Consider the following 25557-nt stretch of genomic DNA (forward strand, 5'->3'; position numbering starts at 1 on the left):
GCGTGCAAGTGATATTTATGTGTAAAGTGACACAAATCATTATTTGATAGTGGATGTAGCCCCTCATTCCATTTTGGAGGTTTTATCAAGTTGGTTGATTGATTTGTGGTATTTATTTTACACGTATTAGATATTGCAATAATTTTAACCAATAGGACAATATGGCAATAATATATATTCGAATACAAGGAACATCAACAATGAAAATAAAGAAATTCGAGGAAAGATGAACTAATGAGACATGAAGCACCATCTCTTTGGCTTTGCGTTGGCCTATTTGGGGAATTATTCTCAAGTGCTATCTTATGAAAAGTGGGTTGCCACTTAGAGTGGCTATCGTCACTCTGAATTTCTTTCATTCTTAGTTTCGCAAGCAATTCATGATTTGATACCAATCTGAGAGTTTCATGAACTCTACAATATTTTTCTCGCCTTAACTTATACTATTAGATTATTGATTATTCTATAAAGAAGAAGATATGATTTTTGGAGTTTGATAGAAGATGCTATAATAAACGATGAAATATAAATGGTCTAATCCAAAATAAGACATTTTATGTTAAGTTGTGAGTTACCCTTATGCCTTATCTATTGCTAAATAAAAGTATGCGAATTTTCTCATTTATCAACTTACTAGGTGTAAAGTTGTGATGCTTTTTAGATGAATTTCAATGTAACACTTTCTTGAATTTTTTTAGATTTGTTAAGTAGTCATGTAGTATTAGCCATTGAGTATATTGTTGTTATATTATTGAAGTGAGACTCATAAGAGTTTTGTTACCCATTTGATTATCGACGTGTTCTATTCATTATAACTTATACTAATTCTTGGATTAGAGGATAGTCATGATAATAACCCACAGATATGTATTATATACTTTTGTAGTAATGAAAGTAAAGAAAAAGTAGCAAAGTTGAGATGCCTTTGCGACATTACCCCAAGAGGCCAAGACAAATGGGAACTATCATCATTTTAAGATTACTTCCTTTTCTTCTCTTTCCTTTTGGTTCCTTTGACTACATTTTATTTATCTTCTTCTATTACTTTTTGTTTTCTCCTTCTGATCTATTGAATAAGCTGAATATTTTTCAAAAAATAAAATACAATTTATTTCTATCCAGAATTTTTTGGGGACTTTTGTTAGTATTAATATTGGGCTTATATCTGAAACTAGAAAATAATAATCGGGCTCAACAAAATAAGCAGAACATAATATCAGGGCCCAAAAACTAAACATTTCTTAGCAGAAATATATTTTACTTAGGCTAACCGCGATCCATTAACTTTTAACTAGAGAAAAAGCTCGGCAACTTGTACTATACTACTTTTTGGATTAACGCGATCCAATAATTCACATCATGACAAGAAAAAGGATCACATTACGGATGGGCACGGGCAGTAATTATCTTGTTTTATGAAACAAATTTAATAGTATATAAATGTAACCATCTCAAATATTTGAGAACCCCACACACATTTTAAATAATAGATTATTTAGATTTTAGTTATTTTGAGTTACCACCCATATCCCGGGCTCATATCCTATGCTTTCTATAACCCGTGAGAACTACCACTAATAATGCTCGAATCACTAAGCAGCCCCCACGAATATTCGAAAACCCCACAGGCCCACACAAAGATTTCTCAAATGATATACTTTCGTGAAATCCCTTATATATTAAAAGAGAAGCACTGTAATAAATGCATTCACACTATAATAGACACGTGGCAGCCTCACAATGATTTGATAATAAATATGTTAACGCGTTCACACTATATTTATAAATGTGTTCACACTATGTACTTTGCGTTTTTTTTAATATAAAACTCACATACATAGTTGCAATAAAACTCTTAATTTTTTGGTTCAAATAAAAATAAATAACGAATCAAAATCCAAACTATATATATATATATATATATATATATATATATATATATATATATTATTTTATTGTTTATGGATAAAATTGAGTAAAATATTCATTATCCGTTTTGATTTGAACCAAAAAATATAGATATCCGTAACTCTACGAAACAAATCAAATACTAAAATATAATATCCAAAAAGAAGCAAATCACAAATACCATTTAGGAACATATATCTAATTCGATCTGTTATATGGATTTATATACATATATGTAAAGAATTATATATATATATATATATGTTATATATATTATACTTTATATCACTTTTACAATATTTTTATGAATTAAATTTATTATACTAGGTACTAGAATTTAAAAAATTTAAATAATGTTTTATTTTTGTAATAAAATGTTATTATTAAAATTTTCAATTATTTTTAAAATTTTATTTTATTTTATTTACGGATCAAATCAGATATTCTTTAAAATTCCAAAATATTTCGGATATCCGAGTCACCGAATATCTAGGTGGCTAAAGATCGAATCGACACGAATGCTTCCAAATACCCAGATATTTGATTTGTGCCCACCCCTATTTACAGATACAATTTTATTTTCTTTATATGAAAAATGACTAATGGCAAAACCTTTTTTATTTTTCATTTATTATTTTGAGCAAAACAGTCATTTAATATTAATTAACAATATCTTTATATATTTGTCAACTATTTGTATATATTTTTAACATACACATATATGTGCACCTTGATGTGAGCACATTGTAACTAAGTATTTACCACAACTGAAGTATCTAATTTTTTTGAAAGTTGGAATATTTTTTCTTAATGTTTCTTTCACTACCGACAAAATTGTAGTGAAATGATTTGTCTTAATAATTTTTTTTCTTAAATTATTATCTGTTTAAAAACTATAATATGAAACTATTGGTTCGACATGACGACTATCTAAAATTCATAACATGAAAACAAACAAATAATATTAATTTTTGTTTTTACCGGAAAAAATCAAAAAAATCAAACATTTTAGCCGAATAAACGAAAATAAATATTAATTTAAAATAATAGTTATATTTTAGAAGATTAAAAACCAAAAAAAAAACTTAAAACCGAACAATATCCAGATTAAACAGATTTAATGTATTTTTATTAAAAATAACGAAACTAATAATCACATCCCGCGCAAGGCGCGGGTTATTACCTAGTTTTCAATTATTTAAGATACCCACACAATAAAATATGTGTGAAATACTATCACTAATGGTGCTAATGATGCTCCAAATGCATTATGCACCCCATGCATTCTCTAAAGCCATGCATATTCAATTGAATTCAAAGTACCTTTTTTTTAATTCACAGTACTTGATTTTAATTCTTGAAAATGGCACATGGATTCTGCCGAGAAAAAACAAAATGACAAATCAATCAGTACAGTGAGGTGGCTATTTATATATAAAGGTTGTCTAGGGTTTGAATACTGATATATTTTGTAACGTACTAATCGAAACTTTTTCCGTGAACCGTTTTGAGTCATTGCAGGAATAAAATGGCCACTCCACTAGCTTTGTTCAAAGGACACGTTCAGACAAGACCGCAGTTAGTTCCTCGTCTTAACCCTCGTAAAGTGGTATCAATTCATCGACTCTTTTCTCTTTATTGTTTTGTCTAAAAGTTCCACGTATGGTTTTTATCCGACATGCATTGACTTTATAAACATCAAACTTGTAGTCCATTGTTGCTCAATCTCGAGGGCTTCGAATGGAAAGCGACAACGCGGGTCCGGTGGTTCTGATAACGGGATGCTCTCACGGAGGGATCGGTCACGCGCTGGCACGTGAGTTCGCTGAGAACGGTTGTCGTGTGGTGGCAACGAGTCGATCACGGAGTAAGATGGCGGATCTAGAGCAAGATCCGAGAATGTTCGTGCATGAGCTTGATGTTCGGTCGGAGCAGAGCGTGAACAATGTCATGTCGAATGTTATAGATAAGTTCGGCCAAGTCGACGTTCTCGTCAACAGCGCCGGCATTCAGTGCGTCGGTCCTATGGCTGAGATCCCTATCTCCACCATGCAAAACACCTTTGACACCAATGTTTTCGGTAGTAAAATTGGTTTTGATTTCGATAACGATATTTAATTAATCCGGTCACGAAAATAGGCTAGTGAATCATTATATAAATTTACATAGACCCTGAATTTGTACAAAAAATAATTATATAAATTCATACTAATTGTTTATAGTAATCAAAATCTCAAGACCAACCTTTTTAATGAGTTACAAGAAAAATTAATGTGGAAACATTTCAAGAAGTGAATATACGACCATGCAGGTACCGTGAGGATGACTCAAGCCGTTGTACCTCATATGGTGTCTAAGAAAAAGGGAAAGATTGTCAACGTTGGAAGTATCTCTGTGATGTCACCAAGTCCATGGGCAGGTGTCTATACAGGGACCAAAGCTGCTATTCATGCTCTTACCGATTCCCTCAGGTTCAGAAATGAGACCATTCATTAATTCAAATTATCTAATGGTCTCGCTTCTTCAGTTTTTTTTTGGTAATGGTTCCTTTACTAACCGCAGGTTGGAGCTCGACCACTTTGGCATTGACGTCATAGATGTCGTCCCAGGAGGAATAAAATCAAACCTAGCAAACTCAGCTGTAGACGTCTTCAAGAAAATGCCTGAGCTGAAACTATACAAGGCTTACGAAGAAGGTATGATAGAGAGGCTATTCTTTTTCCAGAGGAGGAAGCCAACTCCTGCTGAAACATTCGCTAAAGACATCGTAGCTGTTGTGCTAAAGAAGAACCCACCGGCTTGGTTCTCGTCAGGCAGATATTCCACCTTCATGGCAATAATGTATCATATGCCCATTTGGTTCAAAGATTCCCTCCAGAGGAAGGCTTTAATGAAAAAGGGCTAATCATGTAAAAGCTTCTTCGGAGTCTGATAATGTAATCTTATGTCTTGCTTGGGGGGGTATATGTTTTATTCAACAATGAGATAATATAAAAAAATATAAGACTGGTCAGAAGATTTTCGCATTAATAATCAAGAATAAACAAACTCGATACTAAAGATATTCGTCTAAATAAATATTTTTCTAATAAATTTTGGTGGTAGTCCAAGATATGGGAACAGCTTGTCCAAGACTTTTGTGGTGGTCGAATTGATGATTTCCAGATGATCGCTAAAGTTTGAAATCTCCTGTACATTTCTGATTTATCTTTTCAATGATTGCAACGTCTCCTTTTTTTTTTATAGCAAATACGATTTTTGTTTTCTAGCAAAGTAATCATTTGCTATATGGACCATGGACCTAGCATTTGAAGAATTTTGTGCTAGGCCAATTTTCAATAGTACAAATATTTATAAGAAAGGTGAACGTTTCTACAACACGAGGAACATTTTTTCCGCTTTAAAGACCCAACAATGTAACATCAAAACCAACATATCCGCAGATAAAAAGGGTCACAACTATCTAACTAACATAACTTCTAACTTTTAAGAATGGTGTGGAGCTCCATAATACATTATTCCCGGTGGCTGGAAAGTTGAACCTTGTTGAGGTTGTTGTTGTTGAGCTGAGTTCGACTGAGGAATCTGAGGCTGTTGCATATGGGGTGGTGGTGGAGGCGGCGGGAGTCCAGGTGGCATTAACGGAATGTTACCAAAGCCATAAGGATTGTTCATTACCGGCTGTTTTAGAAACTGTTGTGGTGCTGCTGGATTAGAGATCAAGTGGTACTGACCTTGACCTTGTGTTATAGGTGTCTGGTTCTGGGGGTTGTTGTAAGAAGGAACAAAAGCATTACTGTCTGAAACGGGAACTGTGCTCTCTGGTTTGGATAGACCAGAAGTCTTTGTTGCTTCAGCTGCGAATGAAGAGAGAACAGATTGCATGATCATGTGTGATGAGGTGGATGCTGTGAGCATCGCTGCTATAGAAGCAGGCGTCATCTTTGATGTTTGACCAGACTTAGTGCTGTTGTTGTTATCAGTTGTCTCAGTTGCAGAGACTGAGCCCGGAGCAATGGTTGGTGGTTTTGATACATAATCCTCATCTTTGAGACGTTTCTGCATCTTTTGAGCTTCCTCTGTTTGTTCTTGTGCTACCTGGTAATAACAAAAGTAGTCATGAGCTTAAGGTCAAGCGGGTCACAAGGTGAGAGATGCTGTGTGAGGTCATACACATACCTGAATCTGAGCTTCAAGATTCTCCAGTTCAGATTCCTGACACCAACAAGCAAAGGAATGAAAGATAGATCAGAAACTAGCAGAAACAATTGTCTTAAAAATTAAAATCCAATTTAAGCAGCTCAAATCGGTTTAAGCCCTTTTAAATCGGTCTAATTCGATTTAAATCGGTTAAATCAAGTAATAATGTTAGTGTAAGATCCACAAATTTATCTGATTTCATTTTTTTTTGTATATCTAATTTTAACATTTATAATTAAACCTACAAAAATAAAACGCCTAATATAAATATATAATAAATAAACATTGCAAAATAGTGAACTTGCCAACCTGAGAAAATCAATAGTACCTGTTCTCGTAGTGCGTCTTTAAGCTGGTTAACAAGGGAAGTTCTACTTCCTTGAACAGATTTAAGCTTCTCAACACATTGTCTCAAAAGGTATTCTTCCTCTTCCAATTCTTTCGCCAGTGATTTTCTCTTAGGGTTGTCTTTCACTGGAGACAGAGACACAACATATGAATTAAAGCGAGAGAGAGAGCGAGAGAAACAAGTGGTGCAGGTAGTAAGAACAGATTGTCACCAGTAGAGCAAGCTTCTTCAACATCTTTCTCCATCTTCCTGATACGTTTAACTGCAGACTTGCATTTACTCATCTCAGCTTCTTCATTCGAGTTTTCTGCAACAACCAAATGATATGCTGATGATATCTTCTCAGCCACACCTCCTCCACTTGATACTTTCTGCATATCAAAGCAACACAAACAAAGAACTGTAATGAAATTTGACTAATATCAATAAAAGAGAAAATGAAATCTCGGTGTTTACCGTTCTGGACGACTTTGAATCACGTTTTGAGGATTTGGATCCACGAGGACGCTTCTTGCTGACATCAAGTGGCAAAGGGCAATCTTCTCCAAGCATCACGTCCCTAAGATTCTTCGAACGTGATCCAAACACTTTTCTATCTTCCCATATCTTCACCTACAATAAAAAGTAAACACAATACTTCTTTATTCACGTTTCAAACCTCACACACCATCATCACACACCTAATGCAAGAACCTTAAATAAGTTCATCCTAGCATCAATCATCACAATATCCCAGATGAGACATAATCATATACTTAAAGAAAATAAACAAATGCTGATACTGTAACCTATTCGCAAACAACAAGCACACTAATCATATATAACATCCTCATTTCTAGAGTGTAAAAAAATAAATCTTTCTCTAAACATTGGATTGAGCATAAACAGATTTAAGAAAAAAACTTGTACCAAAGAAACCAAATGTTCAAGAAATCGCTAAGCAGTAATTAGACACGTGTTTTATATGAGATTATTGATTAGGCAGAGGCCCAAATCGATTTTTTGAACGGCTAAACCGATTTTTCTAATAAATCCTTCTGAAAAAAAATCGTTTTGCTTACTTCCAATGTTCAAGAAATCGCTAAGCAGTAGTTAGACATTCTATAAAAGATTATTGATTAGACTGGACCAAATCGATTTTTTGAACGGCTAAACCGATTTTCCTAATAAATCCTTCTGAAAAAAAATCGTTTTGCTTACTTCCAATGTTCAAGAAATCGCTAAGCAGTAGTTAGACGTTCTATAAGAGATTATAGATTAGGCAGAGGCCCAAACCGATTTTTCGAACGCCTGATTCTGAAAAAAAAATGTTTCCTTTACTTCCAATTTGCGCTGCCTATACCGATTTTTAGAACAAGAAACCGATTTTTCGAACGCCTGATTCTGAAAAAAAAATGTTTCCTTTACTTCCAATTTGCGTTGCCTATACCGATTTTTAGAACACGCATCAAACTATTCATTACAACATGTGTTCTCCCCCAAAACACTTAATAGCTTCTTAACACCAACATTTAACAAAATAGAGATTTTACCAAACGAGAGACGACGCCTTTGTCACGATCATCTCCCTGAGAGACAATATCTTTAACCGCCTTAGGAAGAACATTCCAAAACTCCTGCACGAACTCGTTACCCTGACGCTTACTGTTCTGGAGAATATCATTAGCCAAATACAAAAGAGGCACTTTCTGAGCCATCTCCGTGCTGTGAAACTGCTTCTCCCATGTCGTCACGATCAGTTCGGCTTTGACCCGATTGAATATACACCAATGCGATAGAGCTTAAATCACAAAAAAGATCGAAACTTTAGCAAAACTACGAGATCTATATGAGGATAAAGTCGAGAACTTTAAGGGTTTTGATGAGTGGGAGAAGTGAAAAAGAGGATACTTTCGATGGATTGTTGAGTGCTGTTGAGCTTCGCGAGCTTGTCGATTAGGATCTCTTCGCTGAATACAGTACTCATCTGTGCCGATTTTGGGGAAGGAGAAGCTGAGAAGTTGCCGAATTGGGTTACGGCTGGTGAGATGGGAGAGAGGATAAGGCGGCGGAGCTGGAGAGATTGTGCGGCGGAGTGAGAACGGAGAAACCCTAGAAACAGTCACGCAGGCGGGGAAGCAGATTAGGAATAGAGGATGACAGAAAACGACGACGTTTTGACGCAGAGAAGAGAGGAAAGTTGTGTTTATTTTTGTTTCTCTAAAAAAAATTTCTTCATTTTGTTTTTACCTAAAAAAATTTGTTGATTTTAAAAATATTTAAATTTTAAAAATATAACCCATTGTAGTACCCCACAACAAGACCTAGTGTTATACTCTCTCCATTTTATAATAGTTGATGTTTTAGAAAATATTTATTACTTCAAAATAGATAAAATTTTGATATATTTATATTCTTTTCTATTTTATTGAAAACTGTTGAACTAACTAAATTTTACAGTCAATTTTTAATTGGTTGAATGTTTTTAAATTATATTTGTAAAGTTTTATTTTTGGAAAAAGATAAATTTTAATCTTTGTGCAATGAGTCAAAACATCGTGTATTGTAAAACTTAGAAAATACAACTTATAACTCAAAGATGGAGCATTTCAAAGATTTATCCTGACACCTCATTGTCATCTTCCATTTGATATGGTTCATGTGTTCTCTCTAAAGGATGGAGACTATATCAACCTCAAGCTTCACCACATTCATTTTTTAACATCTACACACACCTTGTCGAAATATTCTAGACAACAAACTTGCAAATGCAATATATAGACCCAAAAAACCATCTAGGACGTAATTATATATTTTAGTAAATGATTAAATCTTTGTTCTTGACTGTTTTGTAACGAAACTCGAACCTGTCTGTATTTACACCGAGATATAAATTTTGATTGATTAAAGATTTCTCATTTGTTACCGGCTAAAAAAATATTAAGACTAGACTTTTCAGTCCGTAACTTCCTGAACAATCTCATGGTGGCTGTTTTAATCGCTGGGAGAGTTCAGATTCATGTCCACGTCGTTTCACTAGCTGCATCTTGGACTCTGACAATGCTCTGAGTACTTCCTCGTCTTCAGGTGTCTCTTTTCTCAATATCTCGTAGTCTCCAATTGCTGCTTCCCAGTTCCCAAGCTGCAACCACACAAAAAGATCTCATTAGTATTATACCATCATAATTGCAAAAAAAAAAAGAATTATAGTTCAAAAGACTATCACATATTCCTCCCTCTTTTTCATTTAAAATATGTTTTAAAAATATATTTTCTTTGAAATAAATAATAATTTTAAATTGCTATTCAAAAATTGTTATTTGTTGTTTGTCATCGTTGTATTATGTAGTGTAATTCTAATTGATTGAATTAATTGTAGTTAATGGTGTTTTATGTAAAACTAGATAAAATAAACGTTAGTAAATTCTAACAAAAACCTCAACATCACTTTTACCTTAGCGTTACAGTCGGCTCTTCTCAGTCGAGCCTTGGTGTAGGCAGGACGGACGGTGAGTGCATTCGTGGAATCCTCTACGGCTCTGTGGAACTGTCCCATTTTGGATAGACAAGCTGCTCTGTTACATAGCAAGACTGAGTTTCTTGAGTCATGGTCTAATCCTTCACCATAAGCTGTGCTAGCTTCTTGAAACCGTCCCGCTTTGAAGAAATCGTTGCCTTTTGATCGCGCTGCGGTTACGGCCTGCACACGCCGGAGAACCATGCTTACTTCCCTGTTGTTCCTGTCCAGCTTGTTAGCTCGTTGAATCGCCTCAACGGCTTCTCCAAATCTGTTTTGACACAAACCGCTTAAACCATGATATCATTTGATAATGGTTAAAAAATACCATTATCTTGAAAAGATGTTGGAAACATCAAAAATATAAAAGAAATAATATATAAGAAATTTGGACCAATTCTTTTACATTAAAGGTTTTAAGTTGAAAGATCATAATAAGTCTAATTTAACATCATTTGGCATGTGAGTGGAAACAAGAAGATTACATAACTAGAGAGAACAAACCTTCCGGATGACATGTGAACCTGAGCCCAGACGACCAAGAAACCGGCGTAACCGATCGGTCCGTAGTATTTTGTGCTCATTTCCACATCGAAAACCGGACATCTAGACAAAGCATCATCGGCCTCTTGATGTCTATAACTCTTCAAGAATGCCTCTGCTTGCAATGCATATACTTGAGGAGCTGCGTCTGCGCCTGAAGCTATAGTGTTCTCGGTTTCTTTGATCAGAGTTCTCCAATCTCGCAATCTTTTGGCTTCGGTGCATCTGTTGAGATGAGTCTGAACCGTTTTGGCCTTCAAAATGTCTTCTTGATCTGCTTCTGGACCCGAATGCTTAACATGATATATTGAGTTGTCCACCTCTCCCAACCTATATTATTTTCAAGTTTATTTTACGTTTAAAAAATGTTGACTTACTTGAGTTACAAGGTAGGGCTTTGATGAGATTACCTGAGGTACAAGTTAGACAACCGATGATGAGCTCTATGGTAATGAGGCTCCATTCTAATTGCCTCTCTACACTCAAACACTGCCTCAATGATTCTTCCCAATGCCGTCAACGCCGCACTTTTGTTGCTTCTATACGCAGCCTTCTTTGGATCGATGGCTATGGCAGCATCATACAACGCTAACGCTTCAGCAAAGTTTCCGTTCCTGTAATCTTCATTCCCCATTATCTTCAAAGTCTCTGGATCCATTCTTGTAGATATCGCCCTACACAAAGACCCTGGCTGATCTTGATTAGTTGAAACCGCAGTTTGTCTTTCCTCTTTCATTGTATTCCTCACCCCGTAGCTTCCACCGGTATTATTACCGTATCCTTTGTTTTGAACAGTTGTTTGGTTCCCAACCGATGTTGTTCCTGGCTGCTTCAAGTTCCCAAGGTTGCCAAACATCACATTGCTTGAAGATGCTCTTATCCCTTTAGCTTTTTGGTTGTCGTTGATCATGCTCTCTAGCTCACCTGATAGACCGATAGATTCCCTTGGCACCTTCTTCGCTTGTTGTTGGACCGGCCATTGATTATTAATATGTTGGTGACTCCCATTGTTGCCTAACTGATGGTTATTAGGGTTTTGATTCGATGAGGGTTTTGAAATAGGTTTTTGTATCGGTTCAGGTGGGACTTTATGATCTTGAATCTTATTTGGGTTTAATTCGGTTGCTGGAGATTTGGTGAACTGAATATTAGCGGTGCATTCTGTGGAGGCAGTGCTGGTACTCGTTGTGCTTTTATGGTTTCCCTTATCCGCGGTACATTTCTTGGACCACAAGCCACGTTTACCAAACACAGCACCCAACAGCCCTCGACGTGACCTTTTCTCCACTGGCTTTTCTGCCATCCTTGCGCCACTAGGTAGGCACAATCAAGCAAAACTCAAGGAAAGGTTTTATAAAGGTAGATGGAAATATAGCAAACCAGAGCTCAACGTTTGGTATTAATTATTTGAAGATGAGAATATCCCCATTGTTAAGAAGATAGAGGAAGCTCTTTTTGTTGCGTGTCCCCTTCTTGAATCAATAATGTTACACAAAATTGCATTGTGATCAAGATAGGTTAAGAATAACAAAAAGAAGAAGAATGATGTCGTTTTTACTTCTCAGGTCGATGTAAGTTTGTCAATAGACTTGGTGGTGGGTTCTGTTCTTGTCAATTCTTGTTTTTTTTTTGTTTCTCTCCTTTTTTCTGGTTCGTTGTTTGTCCTTTTTTTCTTTCTATGGCTATTACCTGGTCTTGTAAGGGAAACGGAAAATGAACCTTAGATTTGTTAAGTCAATATTTAGAAAGAAAATGTGACTCTTGTCCAAACAAAAAAGTCCGAGAATTTCTCAACCTGAATCTATTTTTGCCTTTGGTTGGCCTTATGGGGTTCACGTTGGTTGAATATCTCCATGTAAATTAAGGTGTCTACAAGAACGTATGCTGATTTCTCATAAAATCAAACATCTATGAAGACAAGTTCCTAGTTCCTACATATCTTTGTTGAAAGAACTAATTATAAATTAGTTATATGAGAGTAGTGATATCAATCAAGCTATTGTGATTGGGAATACATTTTGTTGCGCTTTATGAAAACCGGACATTACGATCAAATATTTCATGCATGCATACATGACATCACAAACTGCCTTTCTGTTACCGGCAACTTGCAAGCTAATTAATGTATTTTCTTATTCTTTTCCCCCATAATTATCAATTACTCCGTAGTTCTTAAACGAAACGCAAAAACGATGGGTCGTAGATAGATTTTTTTTTTTGTTTTGGTAATCATGTTAAATTCGTAGATACATTTCCCTGAGATATAAAAGACATTTAAGTTGGAGAGGCTTTAACGTAGAGCCTTAGGTAAGCTCATACGAAAGCGTCGTAATAATATTTGCTGCAGATAGCGTACTGATCTCACTATAATCCCCGAAATCACTCGCTTACCATATTATCCAATGCTTCATCATCTCCTACCACATCACTCTTATAAAACGTTCATAATATTTTATCCCTAATAATAATCTACCTATACCATGGACTCATGAATCATGATCATTCGTCACCACTTTTTTTTTTTTTAATACCCATGGTTTCAAGATTCGCTTTGACATTTCTACACTTTTTGCAAAACATGATCGCCGACTAAAATTAAAATAAATAAAACAATATTGTATTTTAATTAAGTCGGTGCAATCAACTTTGGTTATCCAACTTTGATTTCTACTAACCTATGGCGTCTTGTATCCGCCGGGGAAAACTCTCGTCCACCTGAAGAAAAAAATATAAATATCTCCCCCACAAAATTACAACTTACGTTTAGCTCAGACTGAAAACTCTCGACACGTCCACCATTGCACATGCAGACCTACCTCTCAAGAAAATAATAATAATTAAACTTCTCTGTATATGTCCGTTTATAATCCAACATCTATATAAAGGGCTCTCAGTTTAACATAAGTTGGTGTAAGTACGGACAATAACCTTAATCACGTAATAATAAACTAAAGTCCATAACTCGAAATCTGATGATGGACTAAAGAAGCAAAATGGTTGAAGTCGAAGAATTAGAACCACTTAGTCCCGTTGAAGACGGAGACGAAGGAGAAGAAGAAGAAGAGGAAGACATAAGCTACGATGACCTCAAAAGACGAATGTGGAAAGACCAAAACCTCATGGAGAAGCTCAAGCAGCAGAAACGAGACAACACCGACGTCGTTTCGCTTCCAACGCACCGAGCCGAAGCTTCACGTCGCAAGAAGATGGCTCGTTCGCAAGACTCGGTGTTGAAGTACATGATGAAGATCATGGAGGTTTGCAAAGCGAAAGGGTTTGTCTACGGTATCGTACCGGAAAAGGGTAAACCGATAACCGGTTCTTCCGATAGTTTAAGACGTTGGTGGAAAGAAAACGTTGATTTCGACCAAAACGCTCCAAACGCTGTCGCTGGTTACTTAACACTCGCGGCTGCTGCGGCTGAGCTGATCGAGAAGGAGCCATCGAGTTTATTACACATGTTACAAGAGTTACAAGACACGACTCTAGGCTCGTTGTTATCGGCGTTAATGCAACACTGCGCGCCGCCGCAACGACGGTTTCCGTTAGAGAAAGGCATCGCGCCTCCGTGGTGGCCGACGGGGACGGAGCTTTGGTGGGGAGAGCAAGGAGCGGCTCACGAGCAGGGCGTGCCGCCGTATCGTAAGCCGCACGATTTGAGGAAGTCTTGGAAAGTTAGCGTTCTCGCGGCTGTGATCAAACACATGTCGCCTAACTTGGGAAGAGTGAGACGTCTCGCGAGACAATCCAAATGTTTACAAGATAAGATGATGGCTAAGGAGACTGATACTTGGTCTCGCGTATTAAACCAAGAAGAGGCTCTTCTAAATATCAAAGACCTCAAGATCTCGGAGGATCAAGAAGCTTCCGGGTCCAAGACCAAGAGAAAAGGTGATAATATTATAGAACCGTCTAAGTGTTTACACTTGCCAAAATTCGAGCTGTCCGAAGAGTGATGCGAGTCTTGGATTCATGGACAAGAACTCGAGAACGGGCCATGAGATCCAGTGTCTCTACGGGTCTTCGAGCCAGAGCACGGGAGAGAAGCTCCGTGCTCGAAACAGCACCAAGTATTGGTACTAATACGACTAGTGAAGATGATTATAGTGCGAGCTGAGCGCAATGGGCAAGCGAGATCATGATGATCATAGCAATTGGTTGGATTATTTATGGTACGAGAGGATGCAACAAGAGTTTAATTTCTCTAGGAGATTAGAAGATGTTGATGATGATACTGCGGTGGACTTGAACCAACTACTGGAATCAGATCAGTCGTCTGACAATGTGGACCACAATAATTTTTCAGTTTGGGATATGGGTTGTGAAGACAAAGACATATATATGTTCGATTATTAATAAACTTGTCACTAAAGATTAAGTCTCTAGTGTGCTTTACAAGTACCCCAGTCAAACATTTATGCACTTGTACTCCTTAGTTACATCTATCCACCAAATACAATAGAATAGTTCCTAGATCTAGTTTTTCATAAGCAATAATAACCTTTTAAATTATTGGTTATTGAATCACTAGTTCAACTTTTTTTGTCTCTCCCTCCACTCATTACCAATTAAATTTGAGATGTAGCATATGATTCTTAAAACATTAAGTCGGCTCAAATATTCAGTGAAGTTTCTGAAGAAGCTAAATTACTTAAGAGCCCTATATAAGTATATTAATAACATAATTTTAAAATTGACTTTTTTCTTCACGACATGAGAAAATCAGAAATAAAATGTAAGATTGCAGATACTTTATTTTATATAGTTTCTTAGATGTGTCTTAAACAAGCTTTAGAGACTGAAGAACAACATTACGCAAACAAAACAAACAAAACGCTTTTGTTTTGTCAAGAAGAAAATATAAGGTGAGTAAAATGACTCAAATAGCCCGGGAATCACCATCGGCGAGGTAGTATCTGCGGAGAGCGGCGCAACCACGGAGTGGTTCGTCCCGGAAGAAGCCCATGGCGTTGGCAAAGTGGCGAGTAGAGGCGGCACCGTTGGAGCGCGTGAGGATCACAGTGGCCGTGCTACGGCCAGGATCGGGCACTTGGCATTTGCGGAGGGGACTATGGACGAGCTCCGCAAAACATTGCTGGTCTTGTCGGTCTCCTTTGACGGCGACCTTGTAGATTCCTCTGTGTCCCGTCACCGCCTCACCAACTACATCCTGTTTCAATGTCACTCTGTCTTTGCACAATATCCTCACTCTTGCCCCTATTATTCAAATAGATATATTATGTCTAGGAGGTTGATGAAAAAAAATTGTCTAGGAGAAAACAAAAACAAAAACAAAATTATATCGTACCAATTATTATATTTTACCAATTTTTTTTATAATAACAGAACAATATTTGTAGTCTTTTTTCTTACATCAAAGCAAAATGTTTCACCTGTATTAAAAATAAAACTATTTATTCTGAATATGTATATATGAAAATGCTAAGAACCTTTACAAAAAAATGCTAAAAACTTGTGAAGATTGAAATCATTCCACTATTGTGTTATTCTGCATGTTACTAACCAGATCCAAATAATTAAATTACAATGTCTATGCAAATAAAATACCAACCGGTGATATATTTTGTGGCGACTGTCTCGAATCCAAAGCGGCAAGTGTCGCAGTAAACACTTCCTTCAATGTGGAATGGCGTTCCAATCGCCATGGCCGCAAGTGGTAGTAGCGAAACACACAACACAGCGATCAGAGGTACAGATGATCTAGCCATCTCCATAAACAAGTTAAGAACGATACTATTAATCTGGCGAAGGGGTTTTGTAATAATGTGCAAACTATATAATCTCTATATATATAAGAAGGATACTGAAGGCCACATGTGGTAAAGAATGGTGTAAGTGTATAGCATCTTGTGCAAATTAAAAAGGCTTGCTTAGTGTCGGCTGGATCCACTTGCGGCTCCTACTCCGCAGTACACGGCGAGAGATTTTGTGTTGCCTTCTCCACAAGTCAACTCATACGGTTGTTGTTAATTCTTATATACGTTTCGGATTATAGTTTTTTTACTTCTGTAATTATTCGCCATTACTATCTAACAAAACTGCTAAGACTAGTATGAAAATCGTCCACTTTTATAAGACCAACTAAAAATCTCGTCATATTGGTTGGACTCAAAATACTACTCTTTCATATAATAGTGTCAAAAAATAAAATAAAATCATACAATATATCTTGTATCGTTATTAAGAAATGCGTACAGCTTAATTTAATAGAGTGATGAAATTGCTGGTTTGCTTCAGCCCGACCCACAACGTGCGCGTTTCCCCTTTACGTAAGAGTGCATTTTAACACTAACGATGTTGATCCAAGATTCAATATATTATACTATAAGATTACGGTAGCCTAGTAAGTTGGTTATGTATATAATATATAACTAATTTAAGTTTAATAAGATCAACATGAGGGCATTAATGTCAACTGGCCCGTGGCGTCTGAAACTCTTGATGTAAATTAAATACAGTTTTGACTTTTACCCGTACCATATAAACAAACCTTTTAGACTTTTAGTATTTAGAAGTTGAACGTAAGTCATGTTAATGTTGGTTACTAGTACGCATGCAATTTCCGAAGTTCGGAATCACTTGGGACTCGATTTTGACCAGATATGTGATAATGTGAATAAAAAATGGATTGTGTAATCAGTTTTAGATTGTCCAACTGATTCAGCTGATGTAATAGAACGACTTTTAGAATACATGTTAACATATACTCTCTCTGTTTTTTAATGTTACATATTCTAATTGTTTCACACATTTTAATAAAACACATTAAATTTGTATAATTTTTTGTGTTTATTTTTGTTCTATAATTTTAAACCACTAAAATTTAGTAAGTGTAATTAAATTTTTTGAAATTTGCAATTAGTTAATAAAATATGTTTTGAAAATATAAAAATGATTTTTTTTAAAACAAATTTTTTTCTAGAATATGTAATATTAAAAAACAGATGGAAAATATGTTATCTACTTATAAATGTGGACTATCTAAGAGCATCTCCAAAGGCACTCTATTTTTTCCTCTATAATTTACACTAAAATAGAGTAACTCTATTATAGAGTTAAATTTGCTCCAATGGTTCACTCTATAATAGAGTTACTCTATAATAGAGTGAAATATAGAGTAATCATATTTTTTTACTCCAAATATAGAGTGAAAAAACAAGAATACTCTATATTTTACTCTATTATAGAGTAACTCTTATAGAGTGAACCATTGGAGCAAATTCAACTCTACAATAGAGTTACTCTATTTTAGAGTGAAATATAGAGGAAATTATAGAGTGTGATTGGAGATGATCTAAGAGATCAGTTCGTGGATGAAGGCAGTAAATATACTGGAAGAAAACCTTCCGTCTTGAAGAGATAAGTCGGTCGCATACGACCAACTGCAATGAATATTAAGAACTCGGCCTACTGGGCCAGCTGTAACCGACGCAGGCCCATAGAAACCCATGACAATGCGCGCTTTAGATAGATACAAAGTTAATTGGCGTAAACACACAAAAAAGGCAAAGATGGCCACGTCTCTCTCTACTGCAAATAAGGTAGTTCTTCTGTCTTCACCATGAAGCAAACACGAGTTTTGACAGAAGAGACGAACACACACAGACAAACACAATCTTTTGACAGAAGAGACTAACACACACACAAACTCTCTACGATTCTCTCTCAAAGAAGGTACAAAGATCCATAATTAGTATGTCTTAAATATATATTTTTACTTAAATCTAACCGTAGTTTTACACACGGGGTCTCTCAGCCAGAGAGAATGAAGATATACAACGTTCACCCTTATAGGGGAATAGTTCGATAACTTATTTTGTTTTTAGTCACAAGTTTTGGACTTAAGGTGGCTAATAAAGCAGTCGGAGAGTTACCGGACGATTGATGTCAGAGATTTGTCCAGGTGACATCTCCATTTTATCAGCTTCGGCTCCCGCAAGATTATTCTTCTCCATCTGTAATATAGTTTTAGGTCAAAACCATTTATAGTCATTAATTAACACAAAGAAAATTCTTTTCCCACCAACCATCAAAAATATAGCAATCTGGTTTTCATAATTTGTCGAGCTTTTAGGGTCTTTCATCAAGCTTATAACGAATCTCAAATCATGTATATATATCTACTTTTTCCTGATTAACCTGAACAAGTAAAACTGAAAAACTAAGACTACTTGAAACTAACCAATCGGATCCCAACCTAAACCGTAACAGTAAACAATCATTCAGTTTCATAAATCTCTAACCAAATTACCAAAACAGAATGATGTCCAACAACCTGAAAAGAAATTATTTTGACTTTACCCAAATGACATATGAGATTATTTAGTTTTTCTTCTTCTTTTGGTTAAGAATTGTTTAGGTAGTCGTGAATATAAAATGTACACAAACTTCGGTTTTTTCTTCCAGATCCAGGCTTCATTCGATTTGGATATATAATCAGTAAAACTCAGAACCCTTAAGTTTAAGGAAATGCTGCATCCTCTAACTTCAAAGAACTATACTACTTTTAGGAATTAGGGTTTAAGACTTTTGTTGAAGTATTAAGGTTTATGACAGAGTTTAGGTTTTACTTTTAGCGTTAGGGTTTTAACTGTTTTACTAATTTATAATAATCCAAATTAGAACCAAACCAAAATTTTCCCCAACCAAATCCAGACCAATCATTTTTGGTTTTCATACAGTAATACTCTCATCAAAATTAAGATAAACCAATGCCCTAATCTCGACATATTCTTTTCTATAATACCTTAAGTATAATATCTATTGTACATGTTATATCTGCAAGTATAAGAGTATGTGTAAAAGTGCTTGTTAGCTTTTGCATATATGAAGAATGTAGCTTTGTTACCTGGCTAGCCAAACCCTGGTTCTCTTCTTTCAGCAATTTCTCCTGTTTTAAAGGTCAACATGATTATCACTTACCAAGTTTCTAAACCTAATTTCAGATTCTAGAACCCAAATCATTTGCATCATCCCCAAAAAGACTACATGAACTGTGAAGAAGTTTAATGTAGATTTGCCAGCTCATAAAGCACACTTAGGGAAACTAATACAATACGCAAAAGTTTTGAGGCTCTCGACACAAGGTAAGATATCTAATTAAGTGCTATAAAATAAGATATCTAACCTTTTCTTTGAGGCTATCAACAAGCTTCAACATTAGTTCTGTCTGCAACGGATTAAATATAAGCGCTCTGAAAGTAAGAAAAAAAAAGAGATTTTGTAGTGAACGTACCTTCCTAGCTCTAGTTACGGAGAGGGCAGTCTCAAGGTGGTCCTCCAGCTGAACGAGGGAGTCGACGCTTACATCAGAATTTGATTCCACAAGCTTACTGCATATATTAATAGTTTGCCAAGAAACACTAATTCCTTTGTCATCAAAGGAGGAGAGCAAAAAAAAGTCTTAGACAATACTAACCTTTCGACAAGCTCTAGTAGCTCATGGTGTGAACCATACTTCGGAGCTTTTGACTGAAGATCCTGTCCACGGAGAAGGGATAGAATAGGCAATTAAAACAAGGGATTTGAGAAACTGGGAATGCATGCGGATCCACAGCCTCACATAGGATCTTTTGACGAACTAATGGCTCATGAGTGGATCAATAATGCAATAACTCTAATCTAGATCTCCACAGTTTTGAAGTCCTAAACATGTGTTGGCTTTGACCAGTATGTATGGAGCCCTCTAGGCACTAATTACTCTTAAAACTGCATCAGGACTAATTCAAAAAATTTGTATTACCAGAGCTTTAAGATCATCAGCATGTTGTTTTCCATATCGATCAAGGATCTTGACCAGGCTGAAGAGGAGACAAAACAAAATAAGTTAAGATCAAAACAACTAGCTAATCCTTGTTCAACACCATTGTAATGGCGATCGCGGAGAACATAAGTAGTGTAGCATATGTGTGGTTAAGTACTAATTGTGAGGCTGAGTTTTCTTAAATCTACCAAATTTCAAAATTACTTTACACATATATGTGGATACTAAGAACCAACTAGTAGCCTTATAATTTGGATAATCTTCAAGCAATAAATCCATGGCAAAGAGGTAATTTTTTTTTGAAGATCTACAATTATCTTTTTAAGTTAATGGCTGCACAATGTGGCATATATGCATTCATATTAAAACTCTTGATCTATTATTCTGCATTAATCCTACATCAATTTTATAGATCTCCCCGAAGTGCATTGCATCGAACTCCAAGAGATTCATTGACTTGAATTACTCTAAAAATAGAAACATTAATCATTATTTATTCTTATAATGAACTCTTCAGATACTTAAGGAGTTCTACGGAGTTCACATTTGCTGCAAAATGTGGCATACATTCGAATTAAAACTCTTAATCTATTATTAAGCATTAATCCCACATTTTTTATAGATCTCCCCGAAGTGCATTGCATTACAAATCAAGAGATCCATCGACCAAAATTACTCTAAAAAGAAAACCACTAATACTCATTCTGATAAGGAACTCTTCAGATACTTAATTAGGAGTCCTAAATCCAATTAAACAATCAAAGATGTATTGAAACTTCACTACACAACATCAAGTATGCATCACAGCTTATCAAAAGACCTTGAATAACATGCAATCTTTTTTACAAAAAAAAAAAAAATCCATGCAGAAAAAGATTGAGAGAGAGAAATGAACAAAGTAAGAAGCTTTAGCTCATCAGGACATTGTTCTTTCTCAAATCTGGTTACCTCATGTATCTCTCATGTTCATAGAAGAACAATAACAAACACAAAACCGAGAAATCCACATGAGATCTGCCGGAAAATCAAAGTGTCTTTTAATTTTTTATTTTATTTTATTTGTACTTTATTTTATTTTCCTATAAATAGTAAAGAGAAGAGGAACGGAAGCGAAAAGGGCAAATAAAGGAAGACCCAGAAGAGGAGAAGTCATACTTATCGCCGGCGGAGAAGTTGTAAAGCTTGCCGGAGGCTGAGACAACGAGAAGAGCGACGGATGCATCGCAGAGAACTGAAAGCTGACGAGCTTTCTCGATGAGACCATTGCGTCGTTTGGAGAAGGTGACTTGTCGGCTACTTTTGTTCTCAATTCGCTTGATCTCTAGTTTCTTTCTTCCCATGGCTTCTGTCTCCGAGAAGCCTTTGTGCCCTAATTTGATCCTGAGGTTCGGTTTCAACTCTCGCCGGAGATACTGAGCGTTTTTGTTCTTTCTTATTTTTGCTTTTATTTTCTTTCTTTTTGCTTTTATTTCTTTCTTTTTGTGTCTCTCCTTTTTCTCCCTCGGGCCACTTTTTATTAGGGTAAACGAGAGAGATGAAAATAAAAATTCGTAGAAAGAACCAATGTGGTTCAGGGACAAGACAGCCACGTGTACCGCATGACGAGTTCCCTCGTTGGCTCTTGCCTCTTGCCTTTATTATCTTTTATCGAATAATTTATCAAGTTTTCAAATTTCAAGTTATATTACATGGTTAGATCTCAAATACTATGGAAATTATATCTTAACTAATGCAGAACTGTTGCCAAAAAGAATAGAATACACTATACTACTTAAAACAAACTTTTTACACACATTACACTATACTTATAACTTAAACGACAAATATACATAAACTTCGTTATAAAATCTGGTTATTTATTTTCCAATCTGCTGACCAAACTGAAACTCCTGACTAATATAGACAACTTGACCTAACGTACGTGTCTAATAATATAACTTGACCTAAAGCCAACCTACAAACCTTTCAATTTGCTTATTTAGCACAAAATTTACTGGTTTTTTTTGTCTATAAGGCGTTAATTTTTCTCTTTAGATCTTATAAATTTTAGTTTATCTTACTTCTTATACATGAGAGTTTTTATTTAACCCACATTTTTGTTTCTCTTCGTTTCTTGCATATTCAATATTTTACTTCCTACAAGTCAGACCAATTGTTAGGATTAAAAAATAAACATAAACCAAAATTCTTAAATATCTATTGGACAGTTTGATATATAAATACTACTATTACTCATTTCGTCTGAATTCGATCTGAGTCCAATCTGAATAACCACTAACAATGATTGTTATTTTTCTGCCAAAGAGAATATTTAGCGTGGACGGCTAGTGTATTTAGATGTTTGATATGCCACTCTAATTGTTTAATCTGAATTTGGCACGTACAATTTGATGATGGATTTAAGGCAAACTTTCATGTGAGGTCTGAAGTAGGAAGAAAAACATAAAAAGATTGTAGTATTAGTTATAACTAGATAGTAGGCGATGCCTACATGAGAGGTGATGCGCGCCTAGAAAATAGCCCATGTGCTTAGATGACATGCCTCGTTGCCTAGACGAATGTATTTTTGTTTGTTTCACTGTGGTTGTTCAAAACATGTTGCCTAAATAATTTTTATCCTCTATTTTAGGCAAAATATCTCTTTATTTATACTTTGTCCAGAAAAAAATCTCTTTATTTATACAAGGATGAAATTTGGAGATTTTGGCCCACTTTTTTTGATAAATTTATATTCTTAATATGTTGAATTCGTTGTTTAATTGACATTGTTACTTAATAGACATTGTTCTCACTAATGTATTTTTTAGATGTTTTAGAAAATAGTATACAAAAGTTAGTATTTAATTTTTGTTTAGAATTTTGCGCAATCCCATTATAATCGTCTATATAATGTAGGATGAAAAGTTTTTTTTTTTTTGTCAACTTGAAAAATATATTAATACCAAAAACAGGTGAAAACTGCAACTGAGCCAATACAAACCCAAGAAACAACTTACACAAAGGTCGTATACCAAAAATCCCCAACAAAGAGCTACAAAGTTAAAGATGATGCAATTTTCCTATACGATAAACTAAACGTTTGTGGAGAGAAGGGAAATGTATTAACCCTATATGCTAAATTATGTGGCAGAGAAAATACTATATTTATTATTATAAACTTAATGCGAAACGTACTTATACGAATCGATGGGTGAATGTACGGCATGGTTTTTATCCAATCATCTCACCCGCTTTCCATATTTCTGGATATGTCAATTATCCTTTTTAAATTGTTAAAATTTTATTAGTTTTTAATGGTTACAGAACATTCAACTTTAGAACGCGAGAAGATAAAATAGAATAGAAATGATAAAGTGGGGAAATATATTCCCGATAATAAAAACAGCAACATCTAGTTCATTACTCATACCACCTGTAGCATTAAATACTGTGTTATTCTAATCATCATTCGTTACTTTATGCTAAAATAGTTTTCAATTCTTGGTTTGCTTCGATGAAGACATTAAGCACGATGAGCTCTTCCTCCTCGGTATACATCTCACCTTCACGTTCGATCTTTCTTCTTTTCCTTTTCCTCTTGATCCTTCACCTCCTTAGCCATATCCACAACCTTTGATCTGTTCAAATATTAAAAGTTTAGTCACACTTTGATTATTTTAATCGTTGTTAACTTCTTATATAGCTATATTTGACCTACTAACCTTTCCTCGTTGAACGAGTTGGATCGTCTCAACGTGGGTTGTGCCGTGACTCGTTCATGACTCACTGACTCAACGATGCTGCCGCTGAAATACTCTTTCTCCTCCGCCTGAGGATTCCCGAACCTCGGATTCTCCGACATGAACCTTATCATCTCACGTTCGTCTTCCACGACAGCCTTCTTCACAACGTTCTTGCACATGACACCTTTTCGAAGACTCTCTTCCTTTGGTCTCGAGTTCATCAGACTCGGAGCGTAGTGCTTGGCTATGTGCCCGCACGAGATCATCTGGAGCCAAATCGACCCGCGAACCGATCCGGGACACACCGGGTCACCGTCCTCGACCCGCTCGGCGGAACGAGTCAACTCGGACGAGTCAGACCGGACCGGCAGGCTCTCCTCCGTCTTGACCAAGTTAGATTTTTTCTCGGTGAATTCGATTGTCTCCGTGTAGATTCCACGAGAGCAGCGAGACTGCGGCGTTGTGGAGGATGTGTAGCTGGTTTTCTCTTCGGAAAGTCCGTACTCTCCGTCTTCTTCTTCTTCATCTTCTCCGACGTAGAGCTCTGAGTCGTCGAACGACGTCGTTCTGTTTTGAAGTTTTGGTTTTAACCTGAGAAGTCGACTTTTTGGCGCTTCTTGATTTGGACCAGACAGTGTTCTCTTCACATGTGTCTCTTCAACATTCTCTACAAAAAAAAAAATTACAAATTTAACAAAATTAAAAATTAAAAAATACTCAATTTTGCAAAAAGACTATTATGATGAACTCACCGGAGATCTCAGACCCTTTCAACACATACTCACCACAGTTCGACGGATAAATCACATCGTTTTCAGCTAAATCATTCCACACGAATCCATTTCTATAGCTCCTGATGATAATATCGAAATAAAATGTATAAATATTTCGCCTTTGGTTACAGATTTTGCCTCGGTTTTAAAGCAAGCGTTACCTTTTGCATGACCAAGCGTATAGTGATGGCATGTTCTTCCCTCTCAAAACAGTAAGCCTGTTCATCACATCTTCAATGAAACACAAACACAAAAAAATTGAGCTACTAAACTGTGATCACATAACCAATGATGAACATAAACAAAAAGATATCGACGCTTAAGAAGCATAAACAGAGTTAAAATGATATTTTTATATACCTCTTAACCGGAGATGCTGGTTAACCGGAGTAATGACTTCGATGAAGTGAGGGTGTTCGAGGTGGCCATTTCTAGTGAGATAATAAACGACTTGGACTCTTCTGAAGATTGGTCTCTTTGTCTTGGCCTCCTCTTCTTCATCATCTTGCTGAAGATTTAAAGACCTTATTAGCCTCTCTGGACTTTTGTTGCTCTCTCTGCCTCTTCTTCTTGCAGCTTCCATCTTTTGTGTCTATGTCCGGACAGGAGATGAGAATTATTAACACACAGACTGTTCTTTATAAAGAAAAATGTATGTGTGAATTGGCTTCTCTCTGATAGAGCAGAATTGGCATTAGAGATGAATACAACCATACCTGACAACGACTTGGCTTTACTACCTGATGGTACATTGGTATAAAACCCGGTCCAGTCCAAATTTA

The 25557-nt window shown here is 35.8% G+C and overlaps 6 protein-coding genes and 1 pseudogene across 9 annotated transcripts; 2 read left to right on the top strand and 5 right to left on the bottom strand.

Moving 5' to 3' along the window:
• The first annotated feature begins 3358 nt into the window (after nt 1–3358).
• LOC106416036 (uncharacterized oxidoreductase SERP2049-like) lies at nt 3359–4921 on the top strand. The gene is made up of 4 exons (XM_013856865.3): nt 3359–3517; nt 3619–3988; nt 4220–4379; nt 4471–4921. The coding sequence occupies exons 1-4, from the start codon at nt 3437–3439 to the stop codon at nt 4811–4813; spliced, it is 954 nt and encodes a 317-aa protein (XP_013712319.2). The 5' UTR covers nt 3359–3436; the 3' UTR covers nt 4814–4921.
• A 319-nt stretch (nt 4922–5240) lies between these two features.
• Nucleotides 5241–8651, bottom strand: LOC106383086 (regulation of nuclear pre-mRNA domain-containing protein 1A). The gene is made up of 7 exons (XM_013823198.3): nt 8348–8651; nt 7990–8237; nt 6914–7069; nt 6669–6828; nt 6437–6582; nt 6088–6123; nt 5241–6006 (listed from the first exon to the last, which is right to left on the bottom strand). Exons 1-7 carry the CDS (start codon nt 8421–8423, stop codon nt 5395–5397), a joined length of 1434 nt encoding a protein of 477 aa, XP_013678652.1. The 5' UTR covers nt 8424–8651; the 3' UTR covers nt 5241–5394.
• A 765-nt stretch (nt 8652–9416) lies between these two features.
• LOC106418113 (inactive TPR repeat-containing thioredoxin TTL3-like) lies at nt 9417–12714 on the bottom strand. The gene is made up of 4 exons (XM_013858769.3): nt 10907–12714; nt 10458–10826; nt 9891–10224; nt 9417–9578 (listed from the first exon to the last, which is right to left on the bottom strand). Exons 1-4 carry the CDS (start codon nt 11797–11799, stop codon nt 9417–9419), a joined length of 1758 nt encoding a protein of 585 aa, XP_013714223.2. The 5' UTR covers nt 11800–12714.
• Nucleotides 12715–13357: 643 nt separating this feature from the next.
• LOC106416058 lies at nt 13358–14897 on the top strand (annotated as a pseudogene).
• A 328-nt stretch (nt 14898–15225) lies between these two features.
• LOC106416068 (protein DOWNSTREAM OF FLC-like) lies at nt 15226–16340 on the bottom strand. Its single transcript, XM_013856907.3, has 2 exons — nt 16069–16340; nt 15226–15713 (listed from the first exon to the last, which is right to left on the bottom strand). Exons 1-2 carry the CDS (start codon nt 16229–16231, stop codon nt 15376–15378), a joined length of 501 nt encoding a protein of 166 aa, XP_013712361.1. The 5' UTR covers nt 16232–16340; the 3' UTR covers nt 15226–15375.
• Nucleotides 16341–18198: 1858 nt separating this feature from the next.
• LOC125581397 (MADS-box protein FLOWERING LOCUS C-like) lies at nt 18199–21734 on the bottom strand. 3 transcript variants are annotated; one of them, XM_048746765.1, is made up of 7 exons: nt 21436–21734; nt 20260–20317; nt 19936–19997; nt 19753–19849; nt 19645–19686; nt 19366–19407; nt 18199–18472 (listed from the first exon to the last, which is right to left on the bottom strand). In XM_048746765.1, the coding sequence occupies exons 1-7, from the start codon at nt 21618–21620 to the stop codon at nt 18368–18370; spliced, it is 591 nt and encodes a 196-aa protein (XP_048602722.1). In that variant the 5' UTR covers nt 21621–21734; the 3' UTR covers nt 18199–18367. The 3 variants fall into 3 exon arrangements, with proteins under 3 accessions (XP_048602722.1, XP_048602723.1, XP_048602721.1); XM_048746766.1 differs by lacking the exon at nt 19366–19407; XM_048746764.1 differs by having other exon boundaries at nt 19645–19849.
• A 1801-nt stretch (nt 21735–23535) lies between these two features.
• Nucleotides 23536–25457, bottom strand: LOC125581398 (protein SOSEKI 2-like). 2 transcript variants are annotated; one of them, XM_048746768.1, is made up of 5 exons: nt 25136–25457; nt 24937–25006; nt 24788–24855; nt 23982–24669; nt 23536–23897 (listed from the first exon to the last, which is right to left on the bottom strand). In XM_048746768.1, exons 1-5 carry the CDS (start codon nt 25356–25358, stop codon nt 23825–23827), a joined length of 1122 nt encoding a protein of 373 aa, XP_048602725.1. In that variant the 5' UTR covers nt 25359–25457; the 3' UTR covers nt 23536–23824. The 2 variants fall into 2 exon arrangements, with proteins under 2 accessions (XP_048602725.1, XP_048602724.1); XM_048746767.1 differs by having other exon boundaries at nt 24755–24855; nt 25136–25454.
• Between the last annotated feature and the right edge of the window lie 100 nt (nt 25458–25557).

This window comes from Brassica napus, chromosome C2, assembly GCF_020379485.1.
Source record: "Brassica napus cultivar Da-Ae chromosome C2, Da-Ae, whole genome shotgun sequence".
Classification (NCBI taxonomy): domain Eukaryota; kingdom Viridiplantae; phylum Streptophyta; class Magnoliopsida; order Brassicales; family Brassicaceae; genus Brassica; species Brassica napus.